This window comes from Genypterus blacodes, unplaced genomic scaffold (assembly GCF_046128005.1).
Source record: "Genypterus blacodes isolate CSIRO-AG114 ecotype Tasmania unplaced genomic scaffold, CSIRO-AGI_Gbla_v1 ptg000073l_1, whole genome shotgun sequence".
In the NCBI taxonomy this organism is placed as follows: Eukaryota; Metazoa; Chordata; class Actinopteri; order Ophidiiformes; family Ophidiidae; genus Genypterus; species Genypterus blacodes.
In genome coordinates this window covers 3088983-3109754 of record NW_027466883.1, presented here as the reverse complement: position 1 = coordinate 3109754, position 20772 = coordinate 3088983, and the positions used below count along the sequence as shown (strand labels likewise).

Here is a 20772-nt window from a genome sequence, read left to right as displayed (position 1 = left end):
CTTCCACTAAACTTCTGCAATTTCCAATGCACTGTGTGAAACAGAGAAGAGAAGAGAGGTGAGGTGGAGAGAACACTGATCCCGAGAGAATTTGTTTTAAATATGATCATGATTCTCCGTCATTACAAACTGTCTGACGCCTTTACTCCCTTTTCCTCACTGGAATTATGAGCTGAACGTTGAACCAGAGCGCTCTCAAGTGGCGACATCCTGTATTTTCTAGACTGAAAATGTAAAACTATAAATGAATGAAAAGTGTGAAAATGTAAAATCAGTAAACAGGTTTTGATTACAAAAAACAATATCTAAGACAACATGAAATAAAAATGACACAATCACAAAAATATACAGAAAAACACAACCATCCTGGTTCTCTTTATAAAACCATACAATGAGATGATTATGACTTCAGGTACGACCTGTCTGAACAATCATTGAGTCTTAGTCTCAGCAAGGCATCAATGCCAAATAAAAAGCTTTCTTTCCATGAACACAAAGGCTCTGGTAATTCCATTGAAATGATCCCAATTAAACCCCCTTTATTTGTGGAGTCAGGTTCCCATTAAGAAATACTTTGCACTAAATCCTGACACACACATTTGAGCCTTCAGCTGTGGTCCTGGATTAACCCTTTCATGCATGACTTATGAAAGCCCCAGTCACGATTTTTTCCCAAGTGTTTTTATTTATCTTTAGGCATAAAAAGAACAAAATTTTTTTTTTTTTTTTTTACACCAATTATTTAAGGAGTTACTGAAATGTCCACTTAAGTGGACATTGTGCATCTGAGGAACAGAAACAGAAAACGTGTGTATTTAACAAATCAATGAATAAAATGATAATTTTTTTGATATAAACATTACAACATACATAAATTATAATTAATTTATTCTAATAAAATCTAAAAACATTTATTTATATCCTAAAAAGTTACTGTAGATGAAACATTTTCGAGAAGAAAAATTTGTGCATGAATTGTAGTCACTGACGCGCAATGTCCACTACAGCGGACTACACTCAAGTGGACATCGTGCATGAAAGGGTTAAATGATCACAGTCCTAACTATGGTATGATAACATATTCAACATAGAAATACATCTTAAAAAAGAATTTTACATCTATTCCTACATATCATATTTGTTTTGTGGGAGTTGAAGACACTTTGGAAAGACCAAATCTCTGCCCCCATTAAATCCTCCATCTAGCCCCAAGATCAGGCCCTCAGTGTCTCTGCTCCACCAAAAGCTGCAGAGTAATGTGAGTAACTAAGGCTGGCCAACATGGAAACTGTGTATTTGACTTCTTTCTCATGTTTGGTCTGTAACTTGTGTTAATGGCTGTATACTCATCACCACTTCCTGAGTCACAAGTGATTGAAGTTAAGTGAGTTCCTGATAAGCTGATCAGCTGTGTGAGTGTGTTCCCCTGTGACCTCTGACCCTTGGGCTATCAGCAGAAATCTCAAGCATATGAACTTTTCACCTGAACTATTTACCCTTGAAGTCTGCTTACATTATACATGTGTGGAGTCCTTTGAATGTCTCTGTACTTTACTCAAGTGTGTCCATTTTGGGATACTTTCTACTTTTACTCCACTACATTTCAAACTAACATATCCTACTTTTGACTCCAATGTGAGGTTCTGTACTTAACACAAGTACAGGATTTGTGTACTTTGTCCACCACAGTCGATCACAGTCTAAAGCTTTCTAATGCGTTACAGGCTAATCATGGGGATAGTTGTACTGAGAGGAGGAAGACCAGGGGAAGTTATTGAGCATTTCAGAGTGAACTAAACTCAAACTCTACCAGGATGTGTCTGTAGACCTCATATACTGTATATTTGTGTGAAAAAGCCGATGTGACTCCTGTGTCACCTCAGGTACGACCTGTCTGAAAGAGCATTGAGTCTTTGTCTGAACAAGTGTGTGTCATAAATGCCAAATGGTGGGAGAAGCCTCCGTTCCATGAACACAAAGGCTGTGGTAATTCCATTAAAATGATCCCAACCCCCAAATGTGTGGGGTCAGGTTCCGGTTTAGAAACAGTTTGCACTAAATCCTGACACACACACATTATGATCCTTCAGCTGTGGTCCTGGAGTCCAGCATTGGGCCGGGAGCTTCACAAGTGTTTGACGTTTTCCTAAAAACGCTCCAAATATCAGTGACAGGATCACAATATAATTCATGGACAATGATGTCAACATGGTTATAAAACTGAAACAATAGTGAAATTGATTGACGGGAGAAATGCATGAAAAACAAATGAGCTAATTTACTTTTTTTCAGATGAAACTATTCTATCATGAGATAAGTGAAAATTAGGTAACTTCAATTCATAATGAAACACTTTTTTTCTCTCTTCTGTGGAGAATGTCAGTAAATACTTATTGTGCGAAGATCATATAAATGTTTCATTATATCTACATACGTGTAACCTGTTGTGCTGGGTGAGGTTTGTGTTCAGCTCTGTGTTCAGTGGTCTGTGTCAGAGTTTCTTCTCCTTCAGCAGCTGCAGTGGCTTCCTGCTGTAACAGCTCAGAGTCTCTGCAGTCTGACTGAGGGAGGTTTTTGTACCACCAGAAATCACTGTGTGAACACATAACCACTGTGGTAACTCTGACAGTAGTAAACTGCTGCATCTTCAGCCTGAACTCCACTGATGGTCAAAGTGAAGCCAGTGCTGCTTCCACTGCCACTAAACCGAGCTGGAGTGTCTGACTCTCGTGTGCTCGCATGTCTTATTAGGAGCTTTGGAGTCTGACCAGATTTCTGTTGGTACCAGTGCATATAGTTATTGTTGTAAACAGCTTGGTTTGTGTTACAGCTCAGAGTGACAGTGGATCCTGGAGTAAATGTCACTACTGGAGGCTGAGTCACAGTCACCTGACCGCTGCATCCTGTGGATGAAAAACAAATCATTGATGGATGATCAGAAATCAATGAGAGAAAAGGCAGCACACTGTGTTTGAAATGTTGCTGAGTGAATGAACCTGTAAAACAGCAGCAGGCCAGCGTCCAGATGAGGATGGTGATGAGAGTCATGGTGTTTGTGCTTTCTGCTGTGTTCACTCACAGATCTGAGTCCTGCAGTGTTGAACTCACACCACTATAAAGCTTCTCAGTTCACTGGAGGATCAGCTGATGATGCAAAGCCTCCTCTCTATGGAAATGATTTCTCTGCTCTCCACACACTGAAGGCAACGTGGGACACAAACCCAGGAGGGAAAACAGCTTGGATTGACACTTTCTCACCTTATTGGGATAGAAAATATATTTACATGAGACATGCAGGTGAAGATTTACAACTCTTGGATTAAAATGGTGAACACTGTGGTTTGTAGGATTCATCTGTTTCTCCGCTTTATTTTCATTACAGGGTTTAAATATTTTTGTTTTAAGGCTGATTATTTCTTAATTTGTTTCCTAATTAATAACAATAATTATGTTCATATTATCTAAAATGATGTATAGTTGTAATTGAAATGTAAATTGAAAATAGGGGAGCTGTAACTGTTTGTTTCTCACTGAAAGAAAACTAAAGTAAAAAGCCCCAAACAAAATATTTTAATTATTAAAAAAATCAATCTATACTGATCAGAAAAGGTAACATCAGTAATCTTGAAAGTATTTCAGTCTTCTTCTAAAGATCAGACATGTTTCATAGTTAAGCTGCTTGTTCAAAGTGCAGGAGGTTTTTGTACGGCCACTTAATGAGTTTGTATCACTGTGGTGGACTTTTGGTGGAGGAACCAAACTCATCGTTGACTGTAAGTACCAGAGATTTATACTTTATACAACATATAGTTTATCATTTTTATACCAAGCTTAGTTCAGAGTGTGATGAAGTAAAAATTATTTTTTTAACAATGAAAGATTTTTACCAAGTTTTGGTCTTCACCATGAAGTACTGATCATGAAGGTGGAGAAGAAATGTGAGGTTACGTTTAACATTCTCTCAGATGATATTAAAGTGAGACATTTGATATGGAAACATGAATTTATGAAACTATTTAAAGGAAGTTTTAGGTTCATATCTATTTGACTTGTCCTTTTTTAATACACTAAAAATGTTCATTTTCAAAATGTAATGATTGAATTGTGTTGAATTGTGTTAATTCATATAGATTCAAATGTTGAGTTAATTCCTGTCAAACACATTTGTGACTTTATAAGTGAATTCAGTTTAACTTGGACTTTGTGTTCATGGTTCATTAGTTTAACATGAACTGAACAGGAAGTGAAAGAGACAGACGACTGAAGTTTCCACTGTATTTAAACACACACACGCTCAAGCACACACTCAAGTGTTTTGCGCCAAAGATATAATAAATTTAAGTTAGTAAATTATTGAGCAGAAAGAAAGATTTTTTTTAAATACCGTCAATAATTTATTTTTAGTATTAGTATTTATCTCCTCTCCTCTCCTCTCCTCTCCTCTCCTCTCCTCTCCTCTCCTCTCCTCTCATCAGTGGGTGTGGTGCAGCCCACCCTGACCATCCTCCCCCCCTCTACAGAGGAGCTGCAGCAGGGCAGTGCCACCCTGGTGTGTGTGGGCAGCGGGGGCTTCCCGCCAACCTGGAAGCTGGGCTGGAAGGTGGGGGGCACCAGCAGCTCCGAGGGGGTGTCAAACAGCCTGGAGGTCCTGGGGAGGGACGGCTCCTACAGCTGGAGCAGCACCCTGAGCCTTGGTGCAGACCAGTGGAGAAAGGCGGGCTCAGTGAGCTGTGAAGCCAGTCTGACTGGTCAGAGCCCTGTCACTCAAACCCTGGACCCTGACCACTGCTCACAGTAGATTTGGATCAACACTTTCTGCTTACAAATGCTGTTTCTTGTGTGTGTTAGAGAGCTGCAGGAGGCTGCAGATATCCTCTGTTCAGCTGTTTGAGCAAGTTCCCAAAATGAACACTGTTGGTGTTTGTTGCTTTCCATAACTCCTTTTCTTCATACTGAGCTTTATATTCATCATATTCTCATCTCATTTTTGCTAATCTGATATAGATTTCCTCTTTCATCAAAATGTAACACAAAAAATTGCTGATATTTGAAATAAAACTATCAATTCTCATGAGTTCCTGTATATTTTTGTTATGTTTTCACCACAACAAACTCCATTTCCATCAGAATCCAAATCAGAAGAGTTGTATTGCCAAGTTGGTTTTCACCCACAAGAAATTTGCATTGGTAGTTGGAGCAATCACCATATCAAGAGCAAGAAAAAGAGTAAATCTAGAAATAAAACAGACAATGTTATATCCAGAAAATATAAATACAATTTACAATTATACAGCTGAATGTGTCTATGGAGAGTGGAGTATGGAGTGTCTCTTTTAAAAATAATTCACTCCTGAGTAGACAGTTTAATCAATGTGGTTGTTGCAATAGATTTTTTTGCTGCTCATATAAATAAATTAACTGAAGAAGTTTCTAGCCCTTTTGCTATATTCTAGCACCAGTTAAGGCTTCATCTATACTTCAGATATATTCAGTTTTAATCTGGGTCAACATCAAAATGTGAACGTTGAAAGGAAAGTTCTGCTTGATGGCACTTGTGTGGATCCACAGTGATGTGTTCAGTGAACCACAGATCCTCATCACAGACTCTTCCACTAAACTTCTGCAATTTCTAATGCACTCAGACTGAGGGAGAGTTTTTGTACGAGTCTAAATCACTGTGTGAACACTCCACCACCATGGGCACCCAGACAGTAATAATCTCCTGCGTCTTCCGCCTGAAATCCACTGATGGTTAGAGAGTACTGAGAGTCAGATCTACTGCCTCTGAATCGAGATGGAGTCCCTGAGGTTAGAGTTGATGTTTTGTATACAAGAAGTTTGGGAGCCTGTCCAGGTTTCTGAAGGTACCAGCTGAGATCAGGACCAATATTTGAACTCCCTGTGGCCCTGATGGTCACAGTCCCTCCAAGACTTACAGACTTGGATTTGTCAGGCTGAGTCAGAAAATTACTGGCTGATGATTCTGAAATGAAAAATGCAGAAAAGTTTGGAAGCTTTCAAAATCAAAAAGCTCATCAAATATGAGTGTTAGCAGAGCTCAAATCAAATTACAAGCAAAACACAAACGGGATAAAAATATGAGAAGAATGTCAGATAAATGTGTCAAACTTCTCACCCTGACACAGTGAAGCCAACATGACAAGCAGAGCTCCTGGAAACATCATCCTGACAAAGGTTTCAGAGTGACAGCATGGAAACACTTCAGATCTACGCTCACATAAGAATTTAAACTCTGGAGGAAGTGATGCATAACATTTAATGCAAACTAGTGTGTGTGTGTGTGTGTGTGTGTGTGTGTGTGTGTGTGTGTGTGTGGGTGGGTGGGTGGTTGGGTGGGTGGGTGTTTGTATGTGTGTGTGTGTGTGTGTGTGTGTCTGTTTGTGTGTGTGTTTTTGTTTGTGTTTGTGTGAAACAGAAAAGAGAGGTGAGGTGGAGAGAACACTGATCCCCAGAGAATTTGTTTTACATATCATACTGTCAGACGCCTTTACTCACTTTTGCTCAGTGGAATTATGAGCTGAACGTTGAACCAGAGCGCCCTCAAGTGGCGACATTTGCATTTTCGGGTCTGAAAATGTAAAACTACAAATGAATCAAAAGTGCCATAATATTAAATCAGTAAACAGGTTTTGTTTACACATGACAAAATTCAAGATAACATGAAATAAAAATGAAACTGACATGTAAATGTACAGAAAAACATAACCATGCTGGATCTATTTATAAAACTATATACAGTGAAATGATTATGACCTCAGGTACGACCTGTCTGAACGAGTTATTGAGTCTTTGTCTAAGCAAGTCATCAATGCCAAATCAAAAGCTTTCTTTCCATGTACACAAAGGCTCTGGTAATTTCATTGAGATGATCCCCATTCAAACCCCAAATTTGTGGACATAGGTTTCATTTAGAAATAGTTTGCACTAAATCCTGACACACACATTATGATCCTTCAGCTGTGTTCCAGGAGTCCAGCATTGGGCCGGGAGCTTCACAAGTGTTTGACGTTTCCTAGAAAAGCACAAATTAATCAGCGACAGGATCACAATTTAATTCATGGATGATGGTGATGTCAACATGGTTATAAAAATGCAACAATAGTGAAAATGGATAAAAGAGAAATAATGTATGAAAAACAAATCAGCTTTTTTCTTTTAATGAAATTATTAAATTGAGAGATAAGAGAAAATAAGGGCAACTTCAACTGATAATGAAGCATTTTTTTTTCCTCCCTTCTGTTAAGAATGTCAGTATAAAACTCATTGTACCAAGATCTTATGAATGTTTCATTATATCTACATAAGTGTAACATGTTGTGCTTGGTGAGGTTTGTGTTCAGCTCTGTGTTCATGTATACTTTTGTGATGTTTTCACCACAACAAACTCCATTTCCATCAGAATCCAAATCAGAAGAGTTTTATTGCCAAGTTGGTTTTCACCCACAAGGAATTTGCATTGGTAGTTGGAGCAATCACCATATCAAGAGCAAGAAAAAGAGTAAATCTAGAAATAAAACAGACAATATTATATACAGAAAATATAAATACAATTTACAATTATACAGCTGAATGTGTCTATGGAGAGTGGAGTATGGAGTGTCTCTTTTAAAAATAATTCACTCCTGAGTAGACAGTTTAATCAATGTGGTTGTTGCAATAGATTTTTTTGCTGCTCATATAAATAAATTAACTGAAGAAGTTTCTAGCCCTTTTGCTATATTCTAGCACCAGTTAAGGCTTCATCTATACTTCAGATATATTCAGTTTTAATCAGGGGCTACATCAAAATGTGAACGTTGAAAGGAAAGTTCTGCTTGATGGCACTTGTGTGGATCCACAGTGATGTGTTCAGTGAACCACAGATCCTCATCACAGACTCTTCCACTAAACTTCTGCAATTTCCAATGCACTGTGTGAAACAGAGAAGAGAAGAGAGGTGAGGTGGAGAGAACACTGATCCCGAGAGAATTTGTTTTAAATATGATCATGATTCTCTGTCATTACAAACTGTCTGACGCCTTTACTCCCTTTTCCTCACTGGAATTATGAGCTGAACGTTGAACCAGAGCGCTCTCAAGTGGCGACATCCTGTATTTTCTTGACTGAAAATGTAAAACTACAAATCAATGAAAAGTGTGAAAATGTAAAATCAGTAAACAGGTTTTGATTACATAAAACAATATCTGAGACAACATGAAATAAAAATGACACAATCACAAAAATATACAGAAAAACCATCCTGGTTCTATTTATAAAACTATACAATGAGATGATTATGACCTCAGGTACGACCTGTCTGAACAATCATTGAGTCTTAGTCTAAGCAAGGCATCAATGCCAAATCAAAAGCTTTCTTTCCATGAACACAAAGGCTCTGGTAATTCCATTGAGATGATCCCAACTCAACCCCCAAATTTGTGGAGTCAGGTTTCCATTTAGAAATAGTTTGCACTAAATCCTGACACACACATTTGAGCCTTCAGCTGTGGTCCTGGAGTCCAGCATTGGGCCGGGAGCTTCACAAGTGTTTGACGTTTTCCTAGAAACACTCAAATTTATCAGTGACAGGATCACAATTTAATTCATGGATGATGATGATGTCAACATGGTTATACAACTGCAACAATAGTGAAAATTGATTGAGGGGAGTAATGAAGGAAAAACAATTCAGCTTATATATTTTTTTTTCCCAGAAGAAACTATTCTATCAAGAGATAGGAGAAAATTAGGCAACTCCAATTCATACTGAAGCATTTTTTCCTCTCTTCTGTTGAGAAAAAACTCATTGTGCCAAGATCATATAAATGTTTCATTATATCTATATAAGTGTGACATGTTGTGCTTGGTGAAGTTTGTGTTCAGCTCTGAGTTCAGTGGTCTGTGTTCCTGTATAATTTTGTGATGTTTTCACCACAACAAACTCCATTTCCATCATATTAACATCACATCTGATCTTTATAATCACACTTCCCTCAGTGTCACAGTCAGGTTTGGTTTGTTTGATGGTACAAGTTATATTACCATCATCTGTCTTTTAAAAATAATTCACTTCTGAACCTACAGTTTTTATGAATGTGCTTGTTGTAATATTCTTACTCTACTGATCCAATATGAATTAACTGAAGAAGGTTCTAGCCCTTTAGCTCAATTCTTGCACCATGTACAATGCATCATACGACTTATGACAAGAAAACAAGAAGACAAACAAAATGTCCATGTTGAAAGGAGTTCTGCTTGATGATACGGAGAATATTAGATTTGAAGTGATGTAGTGATGAAGTGATATATATTGAGTGTAACATGTTGTGCTTGGTGAGGTTTGTGTTCAGCTCTGTGTTCAGTGGTCTGTGTCAGAGTTTCTTCTCCTTCAGCAGCTGCAGTGGCTTCCTGCTGTAACAGCTCAGAGTCTCTGCAGTCTGACTGATGGAGGTTTTTGTACCACCAGAAATCACTGTGTGAACACATATGCACTGTTTAGGTAGTGGAGACTCTGACAGTAGTAAACTGCTGCATCTTCAGCCTGAACTCCACTGATGGTCAAAGTGAAGTCAGTGCTGCTTCCACTGCCACTAAACCGAGCTGGAGTGTCTGACTCTCGTGTGCTCACATGTCTTATTAGGAGCTTTGGAGTCTGACCAGATTTCTGTTGGTACCAGTGCATATATTCACCATAACTTGAATGACTGTAAACAGCTGGGTTTGTGTTACAGCTCAGAGTGACAGTGGATCCTGGAGTAAATGTCACTACTGGAGGCTGAGTCACAGTCACCTGACCGCTGCATCCTGTGGATGAAAAACAAATCATTGATGGATGATCAGAAATCAATGAGAGAAAAGGCAGCACACTGTGTTTGAAATGTTGCTGAGTGAATGAACCTGTAAAACAGCAGCAGGCCAGCGTCCAGATGAGGATGGTGATGAGAGTCATGGTGTTTGTGCGTTCTGCTGTGTTCACTCACAGATCTGAGTCCTGCAGTGTTGAACTCACACCACTATAAAGCTTCTCAGTTCACTGGAGGATCAGCTGATGATGCAAAGCCTCCTCTCTATGGAAATGATTTCTCTGCTCTCCACACACTGAAGGCAACGTGGGACACAAACCCAGGAGGGAAAACAGCTTGGATTGACACTTTCTCACCTTATTGGGAGGGAAAATATATTTACATGAGACATGCAGGTGAAGATTTACAACTCTTGGATTAAAATGGTGAACACTGTGGTTTGTAGGATTCATCTGTTTCTCTGCTTTATTTTCATTACAGGGTTAAAAAAAAAATCACTTCTGAACCGACAGTTTAATCAATGTGGTTGTTGCAATAGTTTTGTTTACTGCTCAAATAATTAAATTAACTGAAGAAGTTTCTAGCCCTTTTGCTATATTCTAGCACCAGTTAAGGCTTCATCTATACTCAGATATATTCGATTTTAATCTTGGTCAACATCAAAATGTGAACGTTGAAAGGAAAGTTCTGCTTGATGGCACTTGTGTGGATCCACAGTGATGTGTTCAGTGAACCACAGATCCTCGTCACAGACTCTTCCACTAAACTTCTGCAATTTCCAATGCACTGTGTGAAACAGAGAAGAGAAGAAAGGTGAGGTGGAGAGAACACTGATCCCGAGAGAATTTGTTTTAAATATGATCATGATTCTCCGTCATTACAAACTGTCTGACGGAAAATGTAAAACTATAAATGAATGAAAAGTGTGAAAATGTAAAATCAGTAAACAGGTTTTGATTACAAAAAACAATATCTAAGACAACATGATATAAAAATGACACAATCACAAAAATATACAGAAAAACACAACCATCCTGGTTCTCTTTATAAAACCATACAATGAGATGATTATGACCTCAGGTACGACCTGTCTGAACAATCATTGAGTCTTAGTCTCAGCAAGGCATCAATGCCAAATAAAAAGCTTTCTTTCCATGAACACAAAGGCTCTGGTAATTCAATTGAAATGATCCCAATTAAACCCCCTTTATGTGTGGAGTCAGGTTCCCATTAAGAAATACTTTGCACTAAATCCTGACACACACATTTGAGCCTTCAGCTGTGGTCCTGGATTAACCCTTTCATGCATGAATTATGAAAGCCCCAGTCACAAGTGTTTTTATTTATCTTTAGGCATAAGAAGAACAAAACATTTTTTTTTTTTTTTTACACCAATTATTTAAGGAGTTACTGAAATGTCCACTTAAGTGGACATTGTGCATCTGAGGAACAGAAACAGAAAACGTGTGTATTTAACAAATCAATGAATAAAATGATAATTTTTCTGATATAAACATTACAACATACATAAATTATAATTAATTTATTCTAATAAAATCTAAAAACATTTATTTATATCCTAAAAAGTTACTGTAGATGAAACATTTTCAAGAAGAAAAATTTGTGCATGAATTGTAGTCACTGACGCGCAATGTCCACTACAGCGGACTACACTCAAGTGGACATCGTGCATGAAAGGGTTAAATGATCACAGTCCTAACTATGGTATGATAACATATTAAACATAGAAATACATCTTAAAAAAGAATTTTACATCTATTCCTACATATCATATTTGTTTTGTGGGAGTTGAAGACACTTTGGAAAGACCAAATCTCTGCCCCCATTAAATCCTCCATCTGGCCCGAAGATCAGGCCCTCAGTGTCTCTGCTCCACCAAAAGCTGCAGAGTAATGTGAGTAACTAAGGCTGGCCAACATGGAAACTGTGTATTTGACTTCTTTCTCATGTTTGGTCTGTAACTTGTGTTAATGGCTGTATACTCATCACCACTTCCTGAGTCACAAGTGATTGAAGTTAAGTGAGTTCCTGATAAGCTGATCAGCTGTGTGAGTGTGTTCCCCTGTGACCTCTGACCCTTGGGCTATCAGCAGAAATCTCAAGCATATGAACATTTAACCTGAACTATTTACCCTTGAAGTCTGCTTACATTATACATGTGTGGAGTCCTTTGAATGTATCTGTACTTTACTCAAGTGTGTCCATTTTGGGATACTTTTTACTGTTACTCCACTACATTTCAAACTAACATATCCTACTTTTGACTCCAATGTGAGTTTCTGTACTTAACACAAGTACAGGATTTGTGTACTTTGTCCAGCACAGTCGATCACAGTCTAAAGCTCTCTAAAGAGTTAAAGGCTGATCATGGGGATAGTTGTACGGAGAGGAGGAAGACCAGGGGAAGTTATTGAGCATTTCAGAGTGAACTAAATTCAAACTCTACCAGGATGTGTCTGTAGACCTCATATACTGTATATTTGTGTGAAAAAGCCGATGTGACTCCTGTGTCACCTCAGGTACGACCTGTCTGAAAGAGCATTGAGTCTTTGTCTGAACAAGTGTGTGTCATAAATGCCAAATGGTGGGAAAAGCCTCTGTTCCATGAACACAAAGGCTGTGGTAATTCCATTAAAATGATCCCAACCCCCAAATGTGTGGGGTCAGGTTCCGGTTTAGAAACAGTTTGCACTAAATCCTGACACACACACATTATGATCCTTCAGCTGTGGTCCTGGAGTCCAGCATTGGGCCGGGAGCTTCACAAGTGTTTGACGTTTTCCTAAAAACGCTCCAAATATCAGTGACAGGATCACAATATAATTCATGGACAATGATGTCAACATGGTTATAAAACTGAAACAATAGTGAAATTGATTGACGGGAGAAATGCATGAAAAACAAATGAGCTAATTTACTTTTTTTCAGATGAAACTATTCTATCATGAGATAAGTGAAAATTAGGTAACTTCAATTCATAATGAAACACTTTTTTTCTCTCTTCTGTGGAGAATGTCAGTAAATACTTATTGTGCGAAGATCATATAAATGTTTCATTATATCTACATACGTGTAACCTGTTGTGCTGGGTGAGGTTTGTGTTCAGCTCTGTGTTCAGTGGTCTGTGTCAGAGTTTCTTCTCCTTCAGCAGCTGCAGTGGCTTCCTGCTGTAACAGCTCAGAGTCTCTGCAGTCTGACTGAGGGAGGTTTTTGTACCACCAGAAATCACTGTGTGAACACATAACCACTGTGGTAACTCTGACAGTAGTAAACTGCTGCATCTTCAGCCTGAACTCCACTGATGGTCAAAGTGAAGTCAGTGCTGCTTCCACTGCCACTAAACCGAGCTGGAGTGTCTGACTCTCGTGTGCTCACAAATCTTATTAGGAGCTTTGGAGCCTGACCAGATTTCTGTTGGTACCAGAACATATAGTCACCATAACTCGAATATCTGTAAACCGCTTGGTTTGTGTTACAGCTCAGAGTGACAGTGGATCCTGGAGTAAATGTCACTACTGGAGGCTGAGTCACAGTCACCTGACCGCTGCATCCTGTGGATGAAAAACAAATCATTGATGGATGATCAGAAATCAATGAGAGAAAAGGCAGCACACTGTGTTTGAAATGTTGCTGAGTGAATGAACCTGTAAAACAGCAGCAGGCCAGCGTCCAGATGAGGATGGTGATGAGAGTCATGGTGTTTGTGCTTTCTGCTGTGTTCACTCACAGATCTGAGTCCTGCAGTGTTGAACTCACACCACTATAAAGCTTCTCAGTTCACTGGAGGATCAGCTGATGATGCAAAGCCTCCTCTCTATGGAAATGATTTCTCTGCTCTCCACACACTGAAGGCAACGTGGGACACAAACCCAGGAGGGAAAACAGCTTGGATTGACACTTTCTCACCTTATTGGGATGGAAAATATATTTACATGAGACATGCAGGTGAAGATTTACAACTCTTGGATTAAAATGGTGAACACTGTGGTTTGTAAGATTCATCTGTTTCTCTGCTTTATTTTCATTACAGGGTTTTAACATTTTTGTTTTAAGGCTGATTATTTCATCATTTGGTATAAGACTGTCTTATAACTCAAATCATATGTATTTATTATTAAAATGTTAATTCTTAATTGTGGAGCTGTAACTGTTTGCAAAATGCCCAAAAAATATTTATATATTTTAGAAAATATGAATATTATACATTCATATATACCGTTATAGAAATTGTTTTTAATATAATCAGAAATCATGCTGCTCTGTCATTACAAACTGTCAGACGCCTTTACTCACTTTCTCTCTGTGTAATTATGAGCTGAACGTTAAACCAGAGCGCCTTCATGTGGTGATATTCTGCACTTTCTGGTCTGAAAATGTAAAAATTCCAATGAAAGAAAAGTGTGAATATGTAAAATCAGAAAAATATAAGACAATATTTGAGACAACAAGAAATATAAATGAAACTAACACATAAATGTACAGAAAAACAAAACCATCCTGATTCTATGGAACTATTTACAATGAAATGATCACAGTCCTAACTATGGTACGATAACATATAAAACATACAAATACATCTTAAAAAAGAGTTTTACATCCATTTTTACATATTTTATTTGTTTTCTGAGAGTTGAAGATACTTTGGAAAGACCAAATCTCTGCCCCCATTAAATCCTCCACCTGTCCCCAAGATCAGGCCCTCAGTGTCTCTGCTCCACCAAAAGCTGCAGAGTAATGTGAGTAACTAAGGCTGGCCAACTTCAGAATCAGAATCAGAATCAGAATCAGAATCAGAATAGCTTTATTTGCCAATTAAGTTTACCCTTGAAAGGAATTTGCTCTGGTCCTTGGTGCGTTCAACATATAAAACCAAAAACAACATATAAAACAACAACTGAGCAAATTATAAATCAAAAATACAGAAAATGTAATAAATTCACTCAATTGAATAAAGTTAAATAAAGTTAAACATGCAAAGGTACAATGGTTATTAAATGGTCAGTGGAAGACCCGGGCCTTGTTGATGAGGCCCACTGCAGAGGGAAAGAGTATCTAGATTTGTGGCGTGAGGTTTTGGTCCTGATGGACCTCAGCCTCCTGCCAGAGGGGAGGGTAGCAAACAGTTTGTGTCCAGGATGGGAGGGGTCGGCCACAATCTTGCCTGCCCGCTTCAGGGTCCGGGAGGCGTGCAGGTCCTGGAGGGACGGCAGTTTGCAGTCGATCACCTTCTCTGCACAGCGTATGATACATTTCAGCCTGCCCTTGTCCTTGGCTGTGGCTGCAGCGAACCAGAAGGTGATGGAGGAGGTGAGGATGGACTCAATCATGGGAGAGTAGAAGTGTACCATCATCGTCTTTGGGAGGCTGAACTTCTTCAGCTGCCGCAGGAAGAACATCCTCTGCTGGGCTTTTTTGGTGAGGGAGCTGATGTTGAGCTCCCACTTGAGGTCCTTGGAGATGATGGATCCCAGGAATAGAAAAGACTCCACAGTGTCAACTGGGGAGTCACACAGAATGATGGGGGCAGTGGGGCTCGTTCAGTCAGAAATCCACAACCATCTCCTTTGTTATCAGAGCATTAAGCTCCAGATTGTTCTGCCTGCACCAATTCAATCTCTTGCCTGTAGGCGAACTTCAGGAGCCGGACCAACTGATGACTGAAGGTGAAGTCATTGGTGTGCAAGGAGAAGAGCAGAGAAGAAAGAACGCAGCCATGAGGGGAACCTGTGCTGATGGTGCGTGAGTCCGAGACGTTTCCCCAGCTTCACATGCTGCTTCCTGTCAGTCAGGAAGTCTGTGATCCACCTGCAGGTGAAGTCAGGCATAAGAAGCTGGGAGAGCTTCCCCTGCAGCAGTGACAGGATGATGGTGTTGAAGGCAAAGCTGAAGTCCACATGGAAACTGTGTATTTGACTTCTTTCTCATGTTTGGTCAGTAACTTGTGTAAATGGGTGTTTATTTATCACCACTTCCAGAGTCACAAGTGATTGAAGTCAAGTGAGTTCCTGATAAGCTGATCAGCTGTGTGAGTGTGTTCTCCTGTGACCTCTGACCCTTGGGCTATCAGCAGAAATCTCAAGCATCCGAACTTTTAACCTGAACTATTTTCCCTTGAAGTCTGCTTACATTATACATGTGTGGAGTCCTTTGAATGTATCTGTACTTTACTCAAGTGTGTCCATTTTACTTTTACTCCACTACATTTCAAACTAACATATCCTACTTTTGACTCCAATGTGAGTATCTGTACTTAACACTAGTACAGGATTTATGTACTTTGTCCACCACAGTCGATCACAGTCTAAAGCTCTCTAATGCGTTAAAGGCTAATCATGGGGATAGTTGTACTGAGAGGAGGAAGACCAGGGGAAGTTATTGAGCATTTCAGAGTGAACTCAACTCAAACTCTACCAGGATGTGTCTGTAGACCTCATATAGTGTATATTTGAGTGAAAAAGCCGATGTGACTCCTGTGTCACCTCAGGTACGACCTGTCTGAAAGAGCATTGAGTCTTTGTTTAAACAAGTGTGTGTCATAAATGCCAAATCAATGGTATCCATTGAAATGATCCCAATTCAACCCCCAAATTTGTGGAGTCAGGTTTCCATTTAGAAATAGTTTGCACTAAATCGTGACACACACTTTATAATCCTTCAGCTGTGGTCCTGGAGTCCAGCATCGGGCCAGGAGCTTCACAAGTGTTTGACGTTTTCCTAAAAATGCTCAAATTTATCAGTGGCAGGATCACAATTTGATTCATGGATGATGATGATGTCAACATGGTTATAAAACTGCAACAATAGTGACAATAGTAAAGGGGAGTAAATGCAGGAAAAATCATCTTTTTCTTTTTTTTCAAATGAAACTATTCTATCAAGAGATAAGTGAAAATTAGGCAACTTCAATTCATAATGACAACATATTTTCTCTCTTCTGTTGAGAATGTCAGAAAAAACTCAATGTGCCAAGATCATATAAATATTTCATTATATCTACATAAGTGTAACATGTTGTGCTTGGTGAGGTTTGTGTTCAGCTCTGTGTTCAGTGGTTTGTGTCAGAGTTTCTTCTCCTTCAGCAGCTGCAGTGGCTTCCTGCTGTAACAGCTCAGAGTCTCTGCAGTCTGACTGAGGGAGGTTTTTGTACCACCAGAAATCACTGTGTGAACACATAAACACTGTTTGGGTAGTGGAAACTCTGACAGTAGTAAACTGCTGCATCTTCAGCCTGAACTCCACTGATGGTCAAAGTGAAGTCAGTGCTGCTTCCACTGCCACTAAACCGAGCTGGAGTGTCTGACTCTCGTGTGCTCACATGTCTTATTAGGAGCTTTGGAGTCTGACCAGATTTCTGTTGGTACCAGTGCATATATTCACCATAACTTGAATGACTGTAAACAGCTTGGTTTGTGTTACAGCTCAGAGTGACAGTAGATCCTGGAGTAAATGTCACTACTGGAGGCTGAGTCACAGTCACCTGACCGCTGCATCCTGTGGATGAAAAACAAATCATTGATGGATGATCAGAAATCAATCAGAGAAAAGGCAGCACACTGTGTTTGAAATGTTGCTGAGTGAATGAACCTGTAAAACAGCAGCAGGCCAGCGTCCAGATGAGGATGGTGATGAGAGTCATGGTGTTTGTGCTTTCTGCTGTGTTCACTCACAGATCTGAGTCCTGCAGTGTTGAACTCACACCACTATAAAGCTTCTCAGTTCACTGGAGGATCAGCTGATGATGCAAAGCCTCCTCTCTATGGAAATGATTTCTCTGCTCTCCACACACTGAAGGCAACGTGGGACACAAACCCAGGAGGGAAAACAGCTTGGATTGACACTTTCTCACCTTATTGGGAGGGAAAATATATTTACATGAGACATGCAGGTGAAGATTTACAACTCTTGGATTAAAATGGTGAACACTGTGGTTTGTAGGATTCATCTGTTTCTCTGCTTTATTTTCATTACAGGGTTTAGACATTTTTGTTTTAAGGCTGATTTTTTTCTTAATTTGTCTCGTAATTAATAAGAATAATTATGTTCAAATTATCTAAAATTATGTATTTTAATAATTAAATTGTAAATTGATAATAAGGAAGCTGTAACTGTTTGTTTCTCACTAAAAGAAAACTAAAGCAAAATTCAAAAAAAATATTTAGATCATTAAAAAAAATAAATAAATATACACTGATCAGAAAAGGTAACATCAGCAATCTTGAAAGTGTTTCAGTCTTCTTCTAAAGATCAGTCATGTTTCATAGTAAAGCTGCTTGTTCAAAGTGCAGGAGGTTTTTGTACGGCCACTTAATGAGTTTGTATCACTGTGGTCCACTTTTGGTGGAGGAACCAAACTCATCGTTGACCGTAAGTACCAGAGATTTATACTTTATACAACATATAGTTTATCATTTTTATACCAAGCTTAGTTCAGAGTGTGATGAAGTAAAAATTCATTTTTTAACAATGAAACATTTTTACCAAGTTTTGGTCTTCACCATGAAGTACTGATCATGAAGGTGGAGAAGAAATGTGAGGTTACGTTAAACGTTCTCTCAGATGATATTAAAGTGAGACATTTGATATGAAAACATGAATTTATGAAACTATTTGAAGGAAGTTTTACTTTTATATCTATTTTTCCTGTACAGATTGACTCAACCAGAGTGTTCATTTGTTCAAAATGTAATTATTTAATTGTGTTGAATTGTGTATATTGATATAGACTTTAGATTCAAATGTTGAGTTAATTCCTGTCAAACACATTTGTGACTTTATAAGTGAATTCAGTTTAACTTGGACTTTGTGTTCATGGTTCATTAGTTTTACATAAACTGAACAGGAAGTGAAAGAGACAGACGACTGAAGTTTACACACACACACACACACACACACACACACACACACACACACACACACACACACACACACACACACACACACACACACACTTGAGTGTTTTGCGCCCAATATATAACGAATATAAATTGGAAAATATGAAGCAGAAACAAAGATTTTAAAAATAACAATCAACATGTTTTGATTTCACCAGAAAAATGTTTATTAACATCATGTGGCTGAAGGTCTAATAGTGAGAGATTTCCTCTGCTCTCCTCTCCTCTCCTCTCCCCAGTGGGTGTGGTGCAGCCCACCCTGACCCTCCTCCCCCCCTCCACAGAGGAGCTGCAGCAGGGCAGTGCCACCCTGGTGTGTGTGGCCAGCGGGGCCTTCCCACCGACCTGGAGGCTGGGCTGGAAGGTGGGGGGCACCAGCAGCTCCTCAGTGGTGTCAGACAGCCTGGAGGTCCTGGGGAGGGACGGCTACTACAGCTGGAGCAGCACCCTGAGCCTGGGTGCAGACCAGTGGAGGAAGGCGGGCTCAGTGAGCTGTGAGGCCAGTCTGACTGGTCAGAGCCCTGTCACTCAAACCCTGGACCCTGACCACTGCTCACAGTAGATTTGGATCAACACTTTCTGTTTACAAATGCTGTTTCTTGTGTGTTAGAGAGCTGCAGGAGGCTGCAGATGTCCTCTGTTCAGCTGTTTGAGCAAGAGCTGCTTTTCTTCATACTGAGCTTTATATTCATCATATTCTCATCTCATTTTTGCTAATCTGATATAGATTTCCTCTTTCATCAAAATGTAACTCAAAAAATAAATTGCTGATATTTGAAATAAAACTGTCAATTCTCATGAGTTCCTGTATATTTTTGTGATGTTTTCACCACAACAAACTCCATTTCCATCAGAATCCAAATCAGAATAGTTTTAACGTGAAGTAGGTTTTCACTTACAAGGAATTGCATTGGTAGTTGGAGCAATCACCATATCAAAAGCAAGAAAAAGAGTAAATCTAGAAATTAAACAGACAATGACATATAGAGAAAATATAAATACAATTAACAAGTATACAGCTGAATGTGTCTATGGAGAGTGGAGTATGGAGTGTGTACACTATGGCTATGAGTGTATAGATAAGTAGATCATACTAACATCACACCTGATCTTGATAATCACTCTTCCCTCAGTATCACAATCAGGTTGAGTTTGTTTAATGGTACAAGTTATATTACCATCATCTGTCTTTTAAAAATAATTCACTCCTGAGCCGACAGTTTAATCAATGTGGTTGTTGCAATAGATTTTTTTGCTGCTCATATATATAAATTAACTGAAGAGGTTTCTAGCCCTTTTGCTATATTCTAGCACCAGTTAAGGCTTCATCTATACTTCAGATATATTCAGTTTTAATCTGGGTCAACATCAAAATGTGAACGTTGAAAGGAAAGCTCTGCTTGATGGCACTTGTGTGGATCCACAGTGATGTGTTCAGTGAACCACAGATCCTCATCACACTCATTTTCACTGTGTGAAACAGAGAAGAGAAGAGAGGTGAGGTGGAGAGAACACTGATCCAGAGAGAATTTGTTTTAAATATGATCATGATTCTCCGTCATTACAAACTGTCAGACTCCTTTACTCACTTTTCCTCAGTGGAATAATGAGCTGAACATTGATCCAGAGTTGACTCAAGTGGTGACATTATGCATTTTCCAGTCTGAAAATGTAAAACTACAAATGAATGAAAAGTGTGAACAAGTAAAATCAGAATCAGAATCAGAAGAGCTTCATTGCCAAGTAAGTTTTCACTTGCAAGGAATTTGTTCTGGTGGTTTGTGTGATCACATATAAGAGGAACAACTGCGGCGGCAGTAGCTCAGTCCATAGCGATTCAGCTTGGGAACCGGAGGGTTGCCGGTTCAAGTCCCGTATGGACCAAGTAATTGGACTGGTGAGTTGCCAGTTTGCCTCCAGGGCTCAGCAAGGCAGCGAATCCCCAACTGCTCCACTGCAAAGAATCATTAGTCTAAGCAAGTGTGTGTCATCAATGCCAAATCAATAGTGAGTAAAGCCTCCTTTCCACATACACAAAGGCTCTGGTAGTTCCATTG

At 39.1% G+C, this 20772-nt stretch overlaps 1 protein-coding gene and 2 gene segments (V, D, J or C); 2 read left to right on the top strand and 1 right to left on the bottom strand.

The window, feature by feature from the left end:
* The first annotated feature begins 994 nt into the window (after positions 1-994).
* On the top strand, positions 995-5074 carry LOC143006109 (Ig lambda chain C region-like). The segment is given in 3 exon segments: positions 995-1042; positions 3671-3773; positions 4476-5074. Coding segments are annotated over 3 exon segments (474 nt in total).
* A 7975-nt stretch (positions 5075-13049) lies between these two features.
* Positions 13050-13586, bottom strand: LOC143006108 (Ig kappa chain V-III region VH-like). The segment is given in 1 exon segment: positions 13050-13586. A coding segment is annotated over 1 exon segment (471 nt).
* A 1891-nt stretch (positions 13587-15477) lies between these two features.
* LOC143006107 (uncharacterized) lies at positions 15478-19516 on the top strand. The gene is made up of 4 exons (XM_076157438.1): positions 15478-15559; positions 17152-17229; positions 17494-17709; positions 18955-19516. The coding sequence occupies exons 1-4, from the start codon at positions 15478-15480 to the stop codon at positions 19275-19277; spliced, it is 699 nt and encodes a 232-aa protein (XP_076013553.1). The 3' UTR covers positions 19278-19516.
* The last annotated feature ends 1256 nt before the right edge of the window (positions 19517-20772 follow it).